Source organism: Mustela erminea, chromosome 14 (genome assembly GCF_009829155.1).
Source record: "Mustela erminea isolate mMusErm1 chromosome 14, mMusErm1.Pri, whole genome shotgun sequence".
Classification (NCBI taxonomy): Eukaryota; Metazoa; Chordata; class Mammalia; order Carnivora; family Mustelidae; genus Mustela; species Mustela erminea.
The window spans coordinates 38,245,534-38,267,142 of NC_045627.1; the positions used below are offsets into that span (position 1 = coordinate 38,245,534).

Sequence of the window (21,609 nt, forward strand, 5' to 3'; positions counted from 1 at the left end):
TTTTGCCCAGTGTCAGCCTACAATGTGAGCAGAATTATGTAGTTTCTGGAGCTATAACCTATTCAGATTCTCCAGGCAGCCTGAGAAATCCCCTGTTGCCACAAGCCCGCAGAATGCTCCACCAAACACAGTTTTGAATTACTGTTTTTCATTACTGATGTGCTTTCTACTGGACCCTGCTGTGAGATAAAATGGAATTATAGCAGCATTTCCAGCTATAGAATGACTGAGAGATATACAGGGTTTTAATATACTTCTTGAACTCACAGGCACTAAGACATCTTTGAATCTTAATGTAAAAGAGGAAAGAGTAAAAAAGTAAGGCGCAGTTTATCTGCAAATCACACAGATGAAAAATACCTTGCCAATGTCTGTGGGCAGCTAAATCCTACATTAAATACTCAGGCTTAGAGAGCTGAAGCACAGGGATGATAGTGATAATGTCTGGAGTGAAATAACATTTCTTATAAACTGATCAGCACAAAGGAAGGTGATTTCAGAAAATGCTCTTCTAAAAGGTAAATTCACAGTTTCCTTGGAAAGTCAAGGGTGAGGTCAAGGACAAGCATGCTACCAAATAGAAAGACAAAAGAAGCCAACTATTTTAAAATAATAAAAGAAAAGTTCAAGGAAGGGTGAGAGAAAGGCCATGACCTGGAAGTAGAAAGGTCATCTGCTGTATCAAAAATCTGACCTTCAAGGGGGCACCTGGGTGGCTCAGTGGGTTAAGTCGCTGCCTTCGGCTCAGGTCATGATCTCAGGGTCCTGGGATCAAGTCCCGCATCAGGCTCTCTGCTCAGCAGGGAGCCTGCTTCCCTCTCTCTCTCTCTCTGCCTACCTCTCTGCCTACTCTGTCTGTCAAATAAATAAATAAAATCTTACAAAAAAAAAAAAAAAATCTGACCTTCACAACAATGTTTAAAAATGAAAATTCACTCCAAAGTGAAAGGAGAAAGAGATGAGTCAATAATCATGTTGGAGATCTCAACAGTCCCCCTCTCTGAAATTAACAGGATAGAAAATGAAAAAGGTTATAGAAGACATAAAGATCACTAACAACTAGATGATATACATAATGTTTACAGAACAATCAACCCCAAATATACATCTTTCTCAAATGTACACATAACATTTACCAACCAGAGTATATTCTAGAACAGAAAACAGACATAAATGCATTCAAAAGAATAGAATCAGGGTGCCTGGGTGGCTCAGTGGGTTAAGCCGCTGCCTTCGGCTCGGGTCATGATCTCAGGGTCCTGGGATCGAGTCCCGCATCGGGCTCTCTGCTCAGCAGGGAGCCTGCTTCCTCCTCTCTCTCTCTGCCTGCCTCTCTGCCTACTTGTAATCTCTCTCTGTCAAATAAATAAATAAATCTTTAAAAAAAAAAAAAAGAATAGAATCAGATTATGTTATCTCATCAAGAGAATTAAATTAGAAATCAGTAACAAAAAGGTATCTGGAAAATCCGCAAATGTAGAAAAGTAAGCAACACACTTGTAAGTAACAGAAGGTCAAGTAATGCTTATAATTGTATGTTAATTTATAATTATCTCAAAGTAAAACTTTAACTAAAATACTAAAAAAACCCCACATTTACTTCAAACTAAATGAAAATGGAAGAACACATATCAAATTTGAGGAAATACAGCTAGAGTAATGTGTAAAGGGAAATTAACATCTTTAAGTGCTTATACTAGAAAAGAAAAAAGTCTTCTATTAATGATTTTTAAGTTTCTAAATTAAGAAATGAAAAAATAGCAAATTAAACCAAAAGCTATGCATAAGTTCAATAAAAAGGATAAAATTAGAAACTGATGAAATAGGAAATGGATAATCAACAGATGAATGGATAAAGATGTGGTATATATATGTGTGTGTGCGCGCGCGCGCGCGCGCACACACACACACACACACACACACACACACACACACACTGGAATACTATGCAGCCATCAAAAGAAATGAAATCCTATCATTTGCGATGACATGAATGGAACTAGAGGGTATTATGCTTAGCAAAATAAGTCAACCGGAGAAAGACAACTGTCATATGATCTCCCTGATATGAGGAAGTGGAGATGCAATGTGGGGCGGTTTGAGGGGTAGGAAAAGAATAAATGAAACAAGATGGGATCGGGAGGGAGACACACCAAAAGAGACTCCTAATCTCACAAAACAAACTGAGGGTTGCCGGGGGGAGGGGAGCAGGGAGAGGGTGGTGGGGTTACGGACATTGGAGAGGGTATGTGCTATGGTGAGTGCTGTGAAGTGTGTAAACCTGGCGATTCACAGACCTGTACCCCTGGGGCTAATAATACATTATATGTTAATAAAAAATTTAAAAAAAATTAAAAAATGAAAATGGATAAATGGGGAGCCTGGGTGGCTCAGTGGGTTAAGCCTCTGCCTGTGTCTAAGGTCATGATCTTAAGGTCCTGGGATCGAGCCCCTGGGATCAGGCTCTCTAGTCAATAGGGAGCCAGCTCCCCCCCCACCCCCGCCTGCCTCTCTGCCTACATGTGATCTCTGTCGGTCAAATAAATAAATAAAATCTTAAAAAAAAAAAAAGAAGAAAGAAAATGGATAAACAACAGAGAAAAATCAGTAGAACCAAAAGATGTTTTATTTTTTCAAGGACCAATACAGGTGACAGACCTCTAGCCAGACAAATCAGAAACAAAAGAGAAATGACATAAATTCCTAATAACAGCTTTAAAGAGGGACTATTACTACAGAGATTATAGACATTAAAAGGATAATAAAACATTATGAGCATCTTTATTCCAATAAAATTAAAAAACAAGATGAAATTGACAAATCCCTTGAAAGACACAAACTGACAAAGCACACTCAAGAAGAAGTACAGAACATGAATAGTCCTAATCAGACGAAAGAAACTGAATTCATAATTTAAAACCATCTCAGAGGAGCATCTGGGTGGCTCAGTCAGTTAAGTGACTGCCTTCGGCTCATGGCATGATCCTAGGGTCCTGGGATGGAGCCCGACATGGGGCTCTCTGCTCAGCTGGGAGCCTCCTTCTCCCTCTCCCTCTGCCTCTCCCCTCTGCTCATGCTCTCTCTCTCTCTCAAATAAATAAAATCTTTAAATAAATAAATAAAACCATCTCTCAGAAAACTCCAGATTTAAGTAGCATCATTGGGAAATTCTATTAAACATTTAAGGAGGAAATAATACCTGCATAAAACTATTCAAACTCAGAAAATAAAGAAGGGAATGCTCCCTGCTCATTTTAGTCATCTGGCTTTGAATCACAGTTTACACTGACATCAAAACCAGATGAAGACATCACAAAAGAATAAACAGAACACTCTTCATGAACATAGATATAAAACTCCTTAACAAAGTTCTAGTAAATCAAATCTAGCAATACATAAAAGTGGTAATACATCAAAACCAGATACAGTGGAGTACCTGGTGGACCATGCGACTCTTGATCTCAGGGTTTTAAAGTCTGAGCTCAACACTGGGTGTAGAGATTATTTAAAAATAAAATATTAAAAAAAATAAAATAAAAGATCTGTTAAGGAGCAAGACTGGTTTAACATTAAAAAGCCAATTAATGTAAGCATATTTATACTATGAAAAAATATAAATCTCAAAAAAAAAGATCTCATCATATTGAAAAAGCAATTGACAAAGTTTAACATCCAGGCATGATTTTTTTTTTTTTTAATTCTCAGCAAACTAGGAACAGAATGGAATTTCCTCAACCACATAAAAGACATCCATGAAAAACCACAGCTTACACTAAACTTAATAATAAAAGACTGACTACTTTCCCCCATGATCAAGAACAAGGAAAGAGAGCACCTGAGAGGCTCAGTGAGTTAAGCCTCTGCCTTTGGCTCAGGTCATTGTCTCAGGGTCCTGGGATTGAGCCCTGAGCCCCCCGCAACGGGCTCTCTGCTCAGCAAGGAGTCTGTGTCCCCCTCCTCTCCACCTGCCTACCTACTTGTGATCGCTCTCTGCCAAATAAATAAATAAAATCTAAAAAAAATAAATAAATAACAAAGGAAAAAGTCCCCTCTCACCTTTTCTATTCAGCACAATACTAGAGGTCCTATCCAATGTAGTAAGTCAAGAAAAAGAAATACTAGGCACATAGAAGAAGTAAAACTATCTTTATTCATAGATGATATGATTAGATACATAGAAAATTCTAAGGAGGGGTGCCTGGGTGGCTCAGTAGATAAAGTGTCTGCCTTTGGCTAAATCATGATCTCAGGATCCTGGGATCAAGCCCCACTTTGGGCTCTCTGCTCAGCAAGGAGTATGCTTCTCCCCCACTTCTCTCTCTCTCTCTCACTCTCTCTCTCTATCTCAAATATAAATAAATAAATAAATCTAAAAAAAGGAAAAAAGAAAATTCTAAGGATACAACAAGACAATTTGTTATGGGCTGAACTGTGTCCCCTTAAAATTCATAGGAAGTCCTGACTCCCAATAACTCAGAATGTGACTATAATTGTACACAGGGCCTTGAAAGAACTTAAGTAAGGTAAAGTGAGGTCATACAGTTGGGCCCTAATCCAGTATGATGACTGTCCTTATGAAAAGAGGAAGGGCACTTGATAAAAAGAGGAGGGGCACTTGGGTTGCTCAGTCCTTAAGCATCTGCCTTTGGCTCAGGTCATGATCCCAGAGCCCTGGGATCGAGTTCCGCATCAGGCTCCCTTCTCCGCAGGGAATATGCTTCTCCCTCTGACCTGCCCCCACTCATGCTCTCTCTCTCAAATAAATAAATAAAATCTTTAAAAATAATAATAATAACATAAATAAAAGATACATTTATTAAAAAAAAAAAAGAAACCATTTACAAAAGCATCACAAAACATGAAAAACTTAGGGGACACCTGGGTGGCTCAGTTAGTTAAGTGGCTGCCTTCGGCTCAGGTCATCATCCCAGCGTCCTGGGATGAGTCCCACATCGTGCTCCTTGCTCAGCGAGGAGCCTGCTTCTCCCTCTGCCTCTGCCTGCCACTCTGTCCGCCTGTGCTCTGCCTGTGTTCACTCTGAGAAATAAATAAAATCTTAAAAAAAGAAAAGAAAAGAAAAACTTAGGACAATTTTAATACAATAGCATAAAATTAGAAAATGAAATTAAGGGGCACCTGGGTGGCTCCGTAGGCTAAGCCTCTGCCTTCAGCTCACGTCATGATCTCAGGGTCCTGGGATTGAGCCCCACGCCCCACATCAGACTCTCTGCTCGGCGGGGAGCCTGCTTCCCCCTCTCCCTCTGCCTGCTGCTCTGCCTACTTGTGATCTCTCTGTCAAATAAAATAAAATCTTTAAAAAAAAAAGAAAATGAAATTAAGAAGCAGTTTCTTATTTATAATAGCATCAAAAAACAAAAATTAGAAATAAAATTTAACAAGATATATGTGAAACTATCCAATGAAAACCATAAAATATTACTAAGTGAAATTAACGATGACCTAAACAATAAATATATACCATGCTTATGGACTAGAAGACTCAATACTGTTAAAATATTAATTGTCCCCAAATTGATCTATATATTCAACACAATTCCAACAGGCATTTTGTAGCATTAACAGATAATTCTAAAATTTATATGGAGGGGCACCTGAGTAGCACAGTCAGTTCAGAATCTAATTCTTTGTTTCAGCTCAGGTCATGATCTCAGGGTCTTGAGATCCAGCCCAGTGTTAGCCTCTGGGCTCAGTGTGGAGTCTGCTTAAGAATCTCTCTCCTAGGGGTGCCTGGGTGGCTCAGTGGATTAAAGCCTCTGCCTTTGGCTCAGGTCATGATCCCTGGGATCCTGGGTCCTGGGATCGAGCCCCGAATCGGGCTCTCTGCTCAGCAGGGTGACTGCTTCCCCCTCTCTCTGCCTACTTGTGATCTCTACCTGTCAAATAAATAGATAAAAATCTTTAAAAAAAAAAAAAAAGAATCTCTCTCCTTCTCCCTCTGCCCCTCCCCCTACATGTGCAAACATGCTCTCTAATAAATAAATCTTTTAAAAGATAAATAAAATAAAATTTATATGGAAATTGAGGGTGCCTGGCTGAGTCAGTTGGTAGAGCATGAGACTCTTGATCTCAGGCTTTTGAGTTTGAGCCCCATGTTGGGGGTGCAAATAACTAAAAAAATTTAAAAATAAATAAATGGATAAAAAACTTATATGGAAGGGCACCTGGGTGGCTCAGTGGGTTAAAGCCTCTGCCTTCGGCTCAGGTCATGATCCCAGCGTCCTGGGATCAAGCCCTACATCGGGCTCTCTGCTCAGCAGGGAGCCTGCTTCCTCCTCTCTCTGCCTGCCTCTCTGCCTACTTGTGATCTCTGCCAGTCAAATAAATAAATAAAATCTTTAAAAAAAAAAAAAAAAACTTATATGGAAATCCAAAGATTATAACTAGAGAAAACAATCTTGAAAAAGAACAAAATTGGACAAGGTACATGATCTAATTAGAAGACTTATTATAAAGCTATAGTAATGACGACTGTATAGTATTGGTGGAAACATACACGTGTAGATAAATACACAGAATAGAAGCCAGCAACAGACTCAAAGACAGAAGGTCATTTGATTTTCAACGAAGGTATCAAGGCCACCCCACAGGAAAAGGACAGTCTTTTCAACAAATGGTACTTGAACTAGACATCTACATGGGAAAAATGAACCTCAACCTTTACCTCTCACTATACACAATTTAACTTAAAATGAACTATTGACCTAAACGTAAAAGCCAGAACATAAAACATAGTTTTACACTTTGTTGCTTAAAGAAGAAAACTCTGACATCATAGCAAAGACAAGGATTTTGTTGTTGTTGTTTTTAAGATTTTATTTATTTGAGAATGAGAGAGACAGTGACAGAACACACAGGTGGGAAAGAGAGGAAGAAGCAGGCTCCCCACTGAGCAGAGAGCCTGACATGGGGCTCGAATGCAGGACCCCAGGATCATGACCTAAGCCGAAGGCTGAGGTTTAACCGACTGAGTTACTAGGTGCCCTGGCAGGGATTTTTTTTTTTTTTTAAGATTTTATTTATTTATTTGTCAGAGGGAGAAAGAGAGAGAGCACAAGCAGGCAGAGAAGGAAAAGCAGGCTCCCCGCTGAGCAAGAAGCCTGATGCAGAATTTGACACCAGGATCCTGGGAAGGGAGACTTTTAACCAACTGAGCCACACAGGTGTCCCCGAAAAGGCAGAGATTTTTCAGAGGCAACATAAAAAGTATAGACCATAAAAGAAATTGGACTCCATCAAATTAAAAATTTCTGCTCCTCAAAAAACACCAATAAAATGAAAATATAAACCACAGATCGAGAAAAAAATAGACGTAAAACATGTATCTGATAAAGGACAAGCACTTACCCTATATAAGCACTCTTATAATTCAATAGTAAGAAAACAAAAAACAGGGGCGCCTGGGTGGCTCAGTGGATTAAGCCGCTGCCTTCGGCTCAGGTCATGATCTCAGTGTCCTGGGATCGAGCCCCGCATCGGGCTCTTTGCTCAGCGGGAGCCTGCTTCTCTCTCTCTCTCTGCCTAACTCTCCGCCTACTTGTGATTTCTCTCTCTGTCAAATAAATAAATAAAATCTTTAAAAAAAAAAAAAAAAAAGAAAACAAAAAACACTTGAAAATAGACCAAAGCATACACTCAAAAAGAGTTAAAATGGTAAATTTTATGTTATGTACACTTTACCACAATAAAATAAAAAGAGAGAAAAGCTAAAGCACCACCACCAACAAAAAAAAGGCAGGTCACAAAGGCAGATATAAAAATGGCTAATAAACATAAAAAGATATTCAGCAACATCAAGCATCAGGAAAATGTATATTAAAATCACAGCAAGACAACCTATAGAATGAGAGAAGGTATTTGCAAAAGACGTCTCTGAGAAAGGGTTAGTATCCAAAATTATATAAAGAGGTGCACCTGGATGGCTCCATCTGTTAAGTGCTCCAACTCCTGATTTCTGCTCAGGTCATGATCTCGGGGTCATGGGATGAAGCCCATGTCAGGCTCCACAGTCAGTGGGGAGTCTGCTTGAGATTCTCTGTTTTCCCCTCCCTCTTCTCCTCCTCCCTACCCCACAAATAAACCTTTTTTTAAAAATTATATAAAGAATTTATACAACTCAACACCAAAAACCAAATAATTCCATTAAGAATGGGCAGAAAACATGAACAGACATTTCTCCAAAGTAGACATACAATTAGCCAACAGATACTGAAAAGATGCTCATCACTCATCATCAAGGAAATGCAAATCAACACCAGAATGACCAAAACCCCGTCACACCGGTCAGACTGGCTAAAATCAGAAACAAAAGAAACAAGTGTTAGCAAGGATATGGAGAAAAACGAGCCCTCCTGCATGGCAGTTGGGAATGCAAACTGGTTAAGCCACTGTGGAAAACAGAATGAAGGTTCGTCAAATAATAAAACAGAGCTACCATATGATCTAGTAATTCCAATACTGGGTATTTACCTAAAGAATACAAAAACACTAATTTGAAAAGATACATGTAACCCCTATGTTTACCGCAGTATTATTTACGAAAGCTGAAATATGAAAGCAGCCCCACTGTCCATCAGTAGATAAATGGATGAAGAAGATGTGGTATGTATATACAATGGAATATTACTCAGCCCTAAAAAATGAAATTATGTCATTTGCAGTAACATGGGTGGATCTAGAGAATACAATGCTAACTCAAATAAGCCAGTCAGAGAAATACAAATACCATATGATTTCACTCATATGTGGAATTTAAGGAACAAAACAAAGGAAAAAAAGAGACAAATCAAAAAACAGACTCTTACCAATAGAGAACAAATTAATGGTTATCAGAGGGGAGATAGGTGGGAGGATGGATAAAATGGATGAAGGGGATTAAGGGTACACCTACTGTGATGAGCACTAAGCAACATAAAGAATTGTTGAATTACTGTACTGTACATCTGAAATTAATGTAACACTGTATGTTAACTATACTTGATTAAAACAAAAAACAAAAAAACAAAAAAAAAAACCCACAGGTCCAAAACATGCCCACCAGAATGGCCAAAATCTAAAGACAGACACCACCAAATGCTGACAAAACTGGGTAGCAACCTGAAGGCCCACACATTATTTGTGGTGGAAGAGGCACAATTTCTCATACTTTGAATTATACCCCTAAGTATTTTCCCAAGAGGAATAAAAATACTTAACACAAAGGCTTCTACACAAATGATCATAATAGCTTTGCTTATTACAGCCAAAGACTAGAAACCACCCAAATGATCATCACTTGAATAGATGAAGCAATTTTGGTATACACATGCAGAGGACTACTACTCCAGAATAAAAAGAAATGAACTACTGTAAACATGCCAACGTGAATGACTCTCAAAACTATTATGGGACTGCAGAGAAGTACAGGGAACATTTTTGGGTGACAGAAATGTTCCACATCTTGTCTTTAATGGCTGTTACAATGCTACTATATATGTTTGTCAAAACTCATCATAACTGGGGCATTATATGTAAGTTATAACTCAAAAAAAGTTGATTTTTAAAATAGAATAAAAAATTTAAAGTTTATATTCCTTTAATCCTCATAGTCTACTTCTAAGAATTTACCCCAAAATGTATACCAAAGAAATGATAATCCAAGGACATAAAGATGCACATACAAAAATTTTCATTACAGCATTATTTTTTTTTTTTTAAAGATTTTATTTATTTATTTGACAGAGAGAAATCACAAGTAGGCAGAGAGGCAGGCAGAGAGAGAGAGAGGGAAGCAGGCTCCCTGCTGAGCAGAGAGCCCGATGCGGGACTCGATCCCAGGACCTCGAGATCATGACCTGAGCCGAAGGCAGCGGCTTAACCCACTGAGCCACCCAGGCGCCCCCAGCATTATTTTTTTTAAGATTTTATTTATTTATTTGACAGAGAGAGAAATCAAAAATAGGCAGAAAGGCAGGCAGAGAGAGAGGGGGAAGCAGGCTCCCTGCTGAGCAGAGAGCCCAATGAGGGGTTCGATCTCAGGACCCTGAGACCATGATCTGAGCCAAAGGCAGAGGCTTAACCCACTGAGCCACCCAAGTGCCCCTTATTACAGCATTATTAATAGAAGTAATTTCCTTTAATGGTCCATTAATAGAGGACTAATTAAATAAGTTAGGGTACTGAGACACCTGGTGCAGCTGGTTGAGCACCCAACTCTTGGATTTGGCTCAGGTGGTGATCTCAGGGTTATGAGACTGAGCTCTACGTCGGACTCACGCTCAGTGTGGATCTGCCTGAAATTTTCTCACCCTCTTCCTCTGTCCCTCCCACTCATCCGTGTATATCTCTCCCTAAAAATTAATAAATAATTTTTTTAAATGTTAGGGTACATTCATAGAATACTTTACAGCAATTTAAAATAGTAATTAGGGCACCTGGGTGGCTCAGTCGGTTGTCGGATCAATTCTTGGTTTCAGCTGGGGTTGCGATCTAAGGGTTGTGGGATAGAGCCCTGAGTTGGGATCTGCACTCAGTGCAGAATCTGCTTTAGATTCTTTCCCCCTCCCTCTCCCTCCTCTCTGCTCCTTCCTGCTTCTCCTCCCCCAGCTTGCACTTGCTCACTTTCAAATAAATAAATAAATAAAATCTTTAAAATAGTTATTATATGTATTTATGTGCAACATGTTAAATCAAAAAGTTGTTACAAAACACCATGTATGACAAACTTTATTTTAATAAATGTATATAACAAATACATATGTAAACTCTAAAAATCTGTAAGCCAAATTTATAGCAACCGGTGTCATCCTTTTCCTATAAACAGGAGAATGTTGAGCCCATCCTTATTTTAGACATGAAGAAATGATCAGAGATATCAAATGAGGATCAGAGAAATCAAAACAAGACTGAATGCCACAGTCTATCATGAAACAACTCTTATCTCAATGAACAGGTATATGCCCTTCAAAGCTACTAGAAGTGGGTGAGGGGTGCGGCACCTGGCTGGCTCAGCTGGTAAAACATGCAACTCCTGACCATGAGGTTGTAAATTTGAGCCCCATGTTGGTTGCAGAGATTACCTAAAAATACAGTCTTAAAAAAAAAAAAAAAAAAAAAAGGTACTAGAAGGGAACTCACCTAGGTAGGGGTAATAAATGCAGAGTACTAGTGGAAAGTGCCCAAAGGCTTTTATAGCCACCTCTACCTGTTGTTCTAACATAAAAATGAAATTCACTCAAAATTTCTTCCAGAGAATAGGCAGATAATGGTCTCTTAATACTTAATTACTCTTTTATGCTATGCTTATTCCCCTGCTGTTATGAGAATGTGATTTAAAAGCAGGAAGGAAGCAATGTCACTATGAAGTCTCTGAAAATAGGAAGGAAGTACTCTGGACTGATAAAGGTCAGCATGACATTCACAGTGAATGAGCCAATCTCATTCCAGCTGAGTTAAAGTAATCTTTCTCCAATATTTGTTCCCTGTCAACCCAAGTCAGGAGCAAAAGAAAGGTGAGAAAGTGTACACACACATACATACACACAGAAAAAAAGCTAACTTATTACGAGCTGCTTGTCACATGCCAAATATTTGTAACATTTCTAAAAATACATAACTACAGAGCTTCAATAAGTTGGTATTTACAAGGTAAAATAATTTCAAAACTTATCAGCACCCCAGCCCCAAATTTACCAGCCCATATTGAAACGTCAGTGCTCCTGATCTACTCCTACCCCACCCTTCACTGAGAATGAAATCATCTTGCTATGAAGTGCTAAGAGAAAAAAAAATACTCTGATGGCTTACTATCTATCTATCTATCTATATATATATATATGGCATTTGACTTACAGATGTACCTTAGTTCAAGCACAGAAATGCAAGTTAGTCACTTAAAAATGGGTTATATAATTCTATGCTGTCTACCATACTTTCCAGTCTGAATCTACTCACCTTTGTAACCTCCTTTGAAAAAAAAAAATATTTTTTTAATTTGAGTAGAGCTGACACACAACGTTAGATCAGTCTCAGGTGTACAACACAATGATTCAACTTCTTTATACCTTATGCCATGCTGTAGTCTCCTACTTAAATAATCATTTTTATCAATTCTCATTCTGGGCCCCACAAGAGGACTTGGATTCTAATACTTCTATATATGTGTATCTATATTTCACTATATTAAGACCCAGCCTGAGGGGTACCTGGGTGGGTCCGCTGGTTAAGTATCTGACTCTTGATCTCTGCTCAGGTCTTGATCTCAGGATTCTGAGTTCAAGCCCCGTGTTGGGCTCCACGCTGGGAGTGGAGCATACTAAAAATAAATAAATAAATAAAATCTGGAGAGGTTCACTTGCCCAAATCTACACAGACTGAGGAACCCACAATCATACCCAGGTTCATCTGTTTTTGAGAACCAAAGATATTAACCACTATTCTATTTCATTCCATATGTTTTTATCCCTCTCTTTATTACATGATTGAAAAAACACAGCATGGATGGACTTCCATATGCATGTAAAAATGAAGAGCTGCAGGCAGAGGAGGAGGGAGAAGCAGGCTCCCCACAGAGCAAGAAGCCCAATGCAGGGCCCATTCCCAGGACCCTGGGATCATGACCTGAGCTGAAGGTAGCCGCTTAATGGACTGAGCTACCCAGGTGCCCCCTGAGTATTTACTTTAAAGAAGGGGAAATTATGGGGCACCTGGGTGGCTTAGTCTAAGTGGCTGCCTTATGCTCGGGTCCTGATTCCAGGGTCCTGGGATCAAGTCCCACATTGGGCTCCCTGCTCAGCAGGAAGCCTGTTTCTCCCTCTGCCACTCCCCCTGCTTGTGTTCCCTCTCTTGCTGTGTTTCTGTCAAATGAATAAATAAAATCTTAAAAAAAAAAAAAAAGAGGAAAACTATGTTCACATAAAAATATATACATAAATGTTTACACCAATTCTATTCATAACTGGCCCAAACTGGAAACAACCCAAATGTCCTCCATTGGGTGGATGCCCAAACGAACTGAGGTGCGTCAAAACAGTGCTACTACTCAGCAACCAAAAGGAATACACTACTGATAGACACAACAACTTGGCTGAATCTCAAAGGCATGATGCTGAATGAAAGAAGCCAGTTTCAAAAGGTTACCTACTACACGATTCTATTCATAGGATATTCTCAGAAAGACAAAACTGTAGTCACCACGAAGAGATCAGTGATTGCCACAGTCTGGGGTGGGGTAGATTGCCACAGAGGGACAGCAAGAGGCAATCTTGTGGGGTGGTCAAACTATTCTCTATCCTACTGTAGTAGTTGCTTACAAAAATCTATACACATCCCACAGCACACCAGGCTGGCTCAGTTGGTACAGCATGCAACTCTTGATCTCAGGGTTATGAGTTCAAGCCCCACACTTTATTTTTAAGATCACTTAAAAATAAAACATTAAAAAAAAACTAAACTCATTCCCAAAAAGTCCATTTTACTGCACGATAATTTTTAAGGTAAAATAAAAGACTCTAATTCTTCGGCAGATAACTGGTTAACTAAATAGGGGCTAAAAAAAAGTTACAACCTTACCTCTTGTTATATATCAAAACACATTTCAAATAATCTAAAAAGTTAAATATAAATTATGAAGTAATACTGATCTCTTAATATACATGAAGCTCTTACAAATAAATAAAAAAATATAGACACTTTCGCAGAAAAATGGGCCAAGACATGACGAAACAAGAACTGAACATATGAAAAAGTCTTATCTCACCAATAATCAAATAAATGGACAATCAAGCAACGAGCTAATATTTTTTGGCAACTGCATTATAAAAACAAAACAAAATGAAAATAAAAAACCTTAAAAGAATAATAACACCAATACTGGCAAGGGTGGGAAAAAGAACCCCCCAAAAAACTATAGTCTGATATGTTAAGTGTTGTAACATTTCCTGAAGGTAATTTGGAATATATATCAAAACCCTCAACTCACACACACATACTCTTTTTCCATTTCAAGAATTTACTAAGAAACTAACCAGACTAGTGCAGAAAAATGTTCGCAGAAGAGTCATAACATCATTACTTATAATAATGAAAAACAAATACTTTAAAAAGATAAAATAAATTATTATCATATGATATGGGAAGCAAAGGCAAAAGAAAAATTAAATTTCCTTACTACTTACAGCCCATTGACAAATCCTTCAAACAGGCAGAGTGACACTCCCTTAGGAACTTGGCTGCCTAGATTTGATACTTTGTTAAGGGCAAAAGGCAATCTTAGCTTAACATTATCCCAACCCCCCAGGATCTTATAAATCTACTTTAACACATTAAAATTCCTTTAGAGGGACACCTGGGTGGCTCAGTCGGTTAAGCGGCTGCCTTCGGCTCAGGTCACGATCCCAGTGTCCTGGGATCAAGTCCCACATCAGGCTCCTTGCTCCGTGGGGAGCTTGCTTCTCCCTCTGCCTCTGCCTGCCTGTACTCTCTGTCTCTCTGACAAATAAATAAAATCTTAAAAAAAAAATTCCTTTAGAAACTTCCTTTATCTTTATCCCCCAAGATATATGTTAGTAATCATCCCACAAGCTTATAGCCCCCTGATATACTTCTAAAGGGTCTCATGAGTAGGGTTTTAACTAGACAGTAATAAATGACCTTTTTCTAACAGCTACCCCTTGAGGTCCTAGAAACCTTGCTCCCAAAATTCCTTAGAAACTTATGCTATCCCTAACCCCCTCCCAACTTGAAAATATATAATCAGCCTTTCCTCATGACCCCACTGCAGCTCTTTCTGCCCAGAGGTCCTGTCCCCGTGCTTTCATAAAACCACCTTTTTGCACCCACAATGTCTCAAGAATACTTTCTTGGCTGTTGACTCCAAACCCTACCACTTCAAACCACACCATTATACATCCATATACTAGAATACTAAGCAGCCATTAAAAATCAAGTTATCTGAACTGTTACCGAAATAAGATTATTTTATTTTAGTCATCACTGCTGTAACTCCCTTCTTGTCTCCAAAGCAAAAGGAAAGATTTTTGTTCAATGACAAAACAATGATCATGGTATAATGCAAAATTTCAAAGAAAGCCGGATATAAAAGCATATATATGCCAAACTCTATTTTTTTAAACATCTATGCATGTGCCACAATATTATTTCCTAGTGGTGAGATTAGGGGTGACTTTTTATTCATCTTTTCTTTATTTTATAAACTTTCTATGAAAAACATTTATTAAAAGAAGAAAAACAACAAAAAATGAATGTTATGTTCATAAATTTTTTTAAATCAATGTCTCTTTAAATCTCCCAAAATTATCCCCAAGAGGAGTTTTCAAACTTGTTTTCTAGGGGGCGCCTGGGTTGCTCAGCCGGTTAAGCATCTGACTTCAGCTCAGGATATGATCTCACCCTCCTGGGATCAAGCACCATATCGGGCTCCCCATTCATCAGAGAATCTGATTCTCCCTCTCCCTCTCCCCCTGCTTGTGTACTCTCCCCCAAATAAATATTTAAAAAAACAAAACAAAACAAAACACCTTGTTTTCTAATCTAGATTATCTGCTGTTATCCTGGTCACAAACAAATGACAGTTCTATGCACAAATTTCTTCTACTTCCTAACCCCAAATAAGCCATTACCGCCCAAGGCAGAAGATCTACAGATAAAGGCATCCCATGAACACTGCCACTTGCAAGGTGCAGAATAATATGTATATTGAGATACTACTTGTATGTCTTGACATTTTTAAAGAACATCTCCATAATATATAGAGGCTTATGTGCCAATATGTCAATACTTTTTTTTTCAGTTCAGAATCAGAAGAAAGCTACAGAAATGGTTACTCTTTTCAGTGGGAGAAGAAATGTGTATCTTTCTACTGTTTGAATTATGAACCACCAGTTTTTGTACTTTTTCTTTACGTTTTAATTTCTTGTTTTGTTTGCTGCTTACCATGGAGCACTTCTCCAGTACTTCCTCCTGGAACTTTAGGAATCGCTCCTGAACCTCAACTTCATTGAGGAAAAAGGCAAGGAAGTGAGTAAAGGGTTGCTTTCTTCTAAAAGTGAGCAAAAGAACATCAATCCGAGTCCGAGCTGAAATTACACCACCTCGATGCTGTCCAGTGATTACTGCAAGCAAAAAAAAGAAAAAAAAGGGAGGGATGTTTAACATGACAATCCAATGCCTGTAAAGTGAGTGACCTTAATTCTGTCATCTCTGCAAAGCTCAAACAGTCCTGAATGTGTACATAATTTCTGAACACGGAACAGTACCAAGGGTAAGAAAATTACTAAAGAATTCAATCTAAGCAGAATAAAGTTTAAAAACAAAATATCCTTAGGGTGTCTGGGTGGCCTAGTCAATTGTCCAACTCTTAGGGCGCCTGGGTGGCTCAGTCTGTTAAGCGGCTGCCTTTGGCTCAGGTCATGATCCCAGAGTCCTGGGATCGTGCCCTGCATTGGGCTCCCTGCTCAGCAGGAGGTCTGCTTCTCCCTTTCCCACTCCCCCTGCTTGTGTTCCCTCTCTTGCTGTGTCTCTCTGTCAAATAAATAAAATCTTAAAAAAAATTGTCCAACTCTTGATTTCATTTCACATCATGATCTCAGGATTGTGAGATCGAGCCCCACATGTCGATGGGTTCTTGCTGGAGGTGGAAACTGCTTAAGATTCTCTCTCTCCCTCTCCCTCTGCTCCTCCCCCCAACCTCTAAAAAACAAAACAAGCAAGAAAACCAGAATACCCTTAAGAACACCTCATGAAGTAGAAAAATGAGTTAAGGGGTGCCTAGGTGGCTCAGGCATTAAGCGTCTGCCTTTGGCTCAGGTAATGATCCCAGGGTCCTGGGATCAAGCCCCACATCGGGTTCCCTGCTTGGCGGGAAGCCTGCTTCTCCCTCTCTAACTCCCCCTGCTTATGTTCCCTCTCTCACTTTGTCTCTCTCTGTCGAATAAATAAATAAAAACCTTTAAATTAAAAAATGAGTTAAAAACGCTATGTAGCTTCCTAGCAAACCCTCATACCTTGTGGGTGGGAATATAAAATGGTGCAGCAGCTATGGAAAAGTATGGCAGTTCCTTAAAAAGTTAAAAAGAGAACTACCTTATGACCAGGAATTCCACTCCTAGATAGAAATCCAAAAGGAGTAAAAGCAGGATTCAGGGCTGCCTGGTGGCTCAGTTAGTAGAGCATGTGACTCTTGATCTCAGGGTCATGAGTCTGAACCCCACATTAGGAGCAGAGTTTACTTAAAGAAAAAAAAAAAGAATAGATTTTTAAAAACAACACGAGGGGCACCTGGGTGGCAGAGTGGGTTAAAGCCTCTGCCTTCAGCTCAGGTCATGATTCCAGGCTCCTGGGATTGAGGACCCTGCATCAGGCTCTCTGCATCAGGCTCTCTGCTCAGCGGGGAGCCTGCTTCCTCCTCTCTCTCTGCCTACTTGTGATCTCTGTCTGTCAAATAAATGAATAAAATCTTTAAAAAAAAAATTATCTCTGCCAAAGATGAAAAATTTGCTCAGAAACTAAAACGAAAAGGAACAGAAGGGAAGGAAGCTTAAAACTTATGTTTATGTTTTATTTCTGTAAAAGTCTGGTACAAAATGCTAAATCTATTCTTTTTCATTAAGAGGTTGGTTTCGTCTCTGTAACACAGTAAACTGAAAAGGGCACTCACTGAAAGGTGCTCAGACTGATTTCCAGAAAAGATTCAAAGTTGATCAGTTAATGACTAAAGAGCAAATAAAATGAGGTTAGAAATATTCTACAAGGGGCGCCTGGGTGGCTCAGTGGGTTAAAGTCTCTGCCTTCAGCTTGGGTTGTGATCCCAGGGTCCTGGGATCAAGCCCCACATCGGGCTCTCTGCTCAGCAGGGAGCTGCTATCCCCTCTCTCTCTCTGCCTGCTTCTCTGCCTACTTGTGATCTCGGTCTGTCAAATAAATAAATAAAATCTTAAAAAATAAAAAAATTTAAAAAAAAGAAAAAGAAATATTCTACAAACACTAATGCCTGAGAAGACCAGAATTTGTGAGGCAAGGGTCTAGGGACTATAACAAGAGATAGATAGGAAAAAGAGAATTAAAGGCATTAACATTAAACTTCTAAAAACCAATACTCTAACTACAATAACAGTATTATTTTGTTAGACTTCAAACAGACTAGATAACCAGATCCTTGTTGAGAGGACAAATTAAAACCTACTACATCATTTCCACCCTTATTAGCTTTAATTTGGGAGAGGCAAAAGAAAATGAATAAATGGCAACAAATGCCACAACCTGTCTTAGTCCCACATTACAACTCAATTCACTCTAAACAACAAATTTGATTTTTCTATATATTACCTCCCTAAAAGACCATTAGGCCCATTTATCCTCTTGTTTTTCAATTAAATTAGTTCCACTAAATTCTTACTTTTAATGATTAGACACCCTGGGTTTCACACTGAAATATTTGTACTTTCTAAGTCAAAATGGAATCTTTACAGCCTGCCTACCTTTTTTTGGAAAGGTTTTGGAATGACTCTGGCATCTTAAAATGGCTAAAATCTCCACATTTATAGCATGTTACAATTTTTACTGCAATAAAAATTATTATAGTTACTCTATGGATACAAAAAAGGAAGACTCTATTTAACTATTAATAGTGATTATGTCTGAGGTTTGTATTACAAGACTCCCCTTTATATCTTACATATAATTTCTGTAAAAACTTTGGGGTTTTTTTGAAAGCATGTATCAATTTACAATCAGAAAAAAAAACTAATGATGAAATAAGCTTTACTGCAATTATAATTACTTCAATACTTGTAGCTTGAACTTTTTTTATTTTTTTAAGATTTTATTTATTCATTTGAGAGAAAAACATACAAGCAGCAGGGAGAGGCAGAGGGAGAAGGAGTGGGAGAAGCAGACTCTCTGCTGATCTGCTGATCAGGGAGCCTGATATGGAGCATGATCCCAGGACCCTGAGATATGACCTGAGCCAAAGGCAGACATGTAACCATCTGAGCCACTCAGGCACCATGGTAGCTTGAACTTTAAAACTTAAGGAAAGACCTGGGTTTTTCTATCTGTGAGTCTAAAGAGCTAAATATTTTAATGAAAGTCCTTCAAAAATGTCATTGAAGTTCTTACATTAGTGTCTGCTAATATTACTAAAGGGCTGGAGAAAACTCTAGCATTTGCTAGCCAATACAAGAGTCCACATGCAAGCAGTTAAATGAAAAGTTACATGAATTAGAAAGAAATGGAATTAAAAGTTCAATTCCCCAGTCATACTAGCCATATTTCCGGTACTCACAATCACACGTGCTAGTGACGTCCGTACTGGACAGTGGAGGTAGAGAACATTCCCGTTATCACAGAAAGTCCTTTTGGACAGCACTGGTCTACACTCAACTGCATCGTATCTGTTATGATTCTTACACAGCACAAAATGAGAACACTTGTAATTTTTCTTACCCTAAAACTTAATAAAACCTATGGGTATTTATAATAAATGTATTATTGGAGGCTGTTGTACTTACTTGACTTTGAAAAAGTCCTATCATTTTAGAATGAGTTTCCTCAAATTTTGTCCCTATAGTGCCCTTCACTCACAGCCCTTTTACAACACAAGCCTGTGCCCTTGGTCCACAGTGGTGCTTGGTACACACACTTTCTGACTTGATTTATATTGAACTATTTTTCCTCACTTGAGCAATTACTTGATTCAGGTTGATTTGTTTGTTTGTTTTTAGTTTTTTTTTTTTTTAATTTTAACATATAACGTATTATTTGCCCCAGGGGGACAGGTCTGTGAATCACCAGGCTAACACATTTCACATTTCGGGTTGTTATTTTAATCGTTACTTTTATAATATCCTTCCCAGTCTACAAAGCAGGTAAAAACAAGAGAACCCTTCTGGAAAGGGCTGTATTTTATCGCAAATTTGTTGACCTTACTGGTTTTCTCTAATTCTAACTTGAAACAATTCACAAACACCATTTCAAGCTAGTAAAGCATAAAATTATTCTCCTAATACACAACAAAATCTGGAAGCTTTATAACATCAGTACACAGTAAAGTACACAGTGAAGGCCCAGATACTCAATTTCAAGATAAGGTTGTATAACTACATCTTTTTTCATTTAGGAGATTGATGCTGATATAAAAAGGCCAATTGCTACAGAACCCCAAAAAGAATATAGTCACTATTCAATCCTACCCAGGAATGCCTGAAAGAAAGAAAGAAAGAATACAACCACTAAATACCTCCTTTGGGTCACACTATTCCATACTCATGCAAAAGTGATTGCAAATATAACTAAATATCATATATACCGAGTCTCACCAATTTCTCCATCTTGTCCAGGCTTAGGAATGCTAATAGAAGTTTTGGTTTCCACTTCCAGTTTCTTCCTAGTGTCCCCTCTTTTTCCGACTATATGCCTATAATATAAAGAAAAATTAACGGAAGAATATTAAGTCAAATGTATGAGAATAAAGAATTCCATGTTTAAATCATTTCATGGTTAAAATGAAATGATTAGGGTGCCTGGGTGGCTCAGTGGGTTAAGCCGCTGCCTTCGGCTCAGGTCATGATCTCAGGGTCCTGGGATCGAGTCCCTCATCGGGCTCTCTGCTCAGCGGAGAGCCTGCTTCCCTTCCTCTCTCTCTGCCTGCCTCTCTGCCCACTTGTGATCTCTCTCTGTCGAATAAATAAATAAAATCTTAAAAAAAAAAAAAAATGAAATGATTAAAATGGATAAATGAAATTATTTAAATTTCATGTTTAAATCATATGTGGCCACTCCCTTAAAGAAAAGTGCTTCAGTAAAGGCTCAATATTTGTAGAGGAAATTACAAGTCATATAGCTTTATAGAATGTGCTGCATTGCACTCACTGGCAAAATGATGCCCTACAGTCAATTTAATGAATAAACAGAAATAACCAGGCCATGCCCAACACCTGCTTGGTCTTCAATATTAGATTCAAAATCTGGGTCTGCCATTCTTTGAAAAGAAAGCTGGCATCGTCTCAAAAGGCACTTCCAGCAACCAGTGGGTCTACAGTTTGGGGAAAACATTGTCCTTTGGGGAGCAAATTGACTATAGTAGGAGTTCATCCTAAAAGAATTATCCCTGATTAATAAACTAAGGGTAAAAAGCTTAGCAAAGAGAAAGGTCCACCATTTAGGACAGACTATTCAGAACAGCTTTGAAAGCAACAACAGTAAACAGGTAACCCTAAAGCTGCATTCAGCACCTACACATTTTGTTCAGGAGATTTCACCAAAACATTGGGAAATTTCACCCCAAAATGTAGATTTCCAGGTTCTTTAGAAAAATCAGAAGATCTGACAACTCATGGCAATAATTGGCTGGAGTAAGCTCTTGTCCCTAAAAATTGAATATGAGCTCATCGCAATCCCCATCACTCCCTACTGCCTTTCATCTACTCCGCTTCGACCATCTTGTGACTCATTTACATTAATTGCCGGGCCCTCCTAGAATAAATAATTCTGACAATCCAAGGTTATCTTCTGGAACCCACAGTAATAAGATGTGCTACAGTAAATGAGACTACTGGATCCCAGGAGAAAAGTTTGAGTCCATAAAGCACTAAAGAC

The 21,609-nt window shown here is 38.6% G+C and overlaps 1 protein-coding gene across 6 annotated transcripts in view; it reads right to left on the bottom strand.

Moving 5' to 3' along the window:
• The window catches only part of ASCC1 (activating signal cointegrator 1 complex subunit 1), a 97,738-nt gene that overhangs the window by 68,520 nt on the left and 7,609 nt on the right, over positions 1 to 21,609 (bottom strand). For all 6 annotated transcript variants that reach the window (XM_032312782.1, XM_032312781.1, XM_032312785.1 and 3 more), the window contains exons 4-5: positions 20,331 to 20,428; positions 15,949 to 16,127 (exon numbers count right to left, since the gene is read on the bottom strand). In XM_032312782.1, coding sequence (XP_032168673.1) covers positions 15,949 to 16,127; positions 20,331 to 20,428 — 277 coding nt within the window. The remainder of the gene's footprint in view (positions 1 to 15,948; positions 16,128 to 20,330; positions 20,429 to 21,609) is intronic.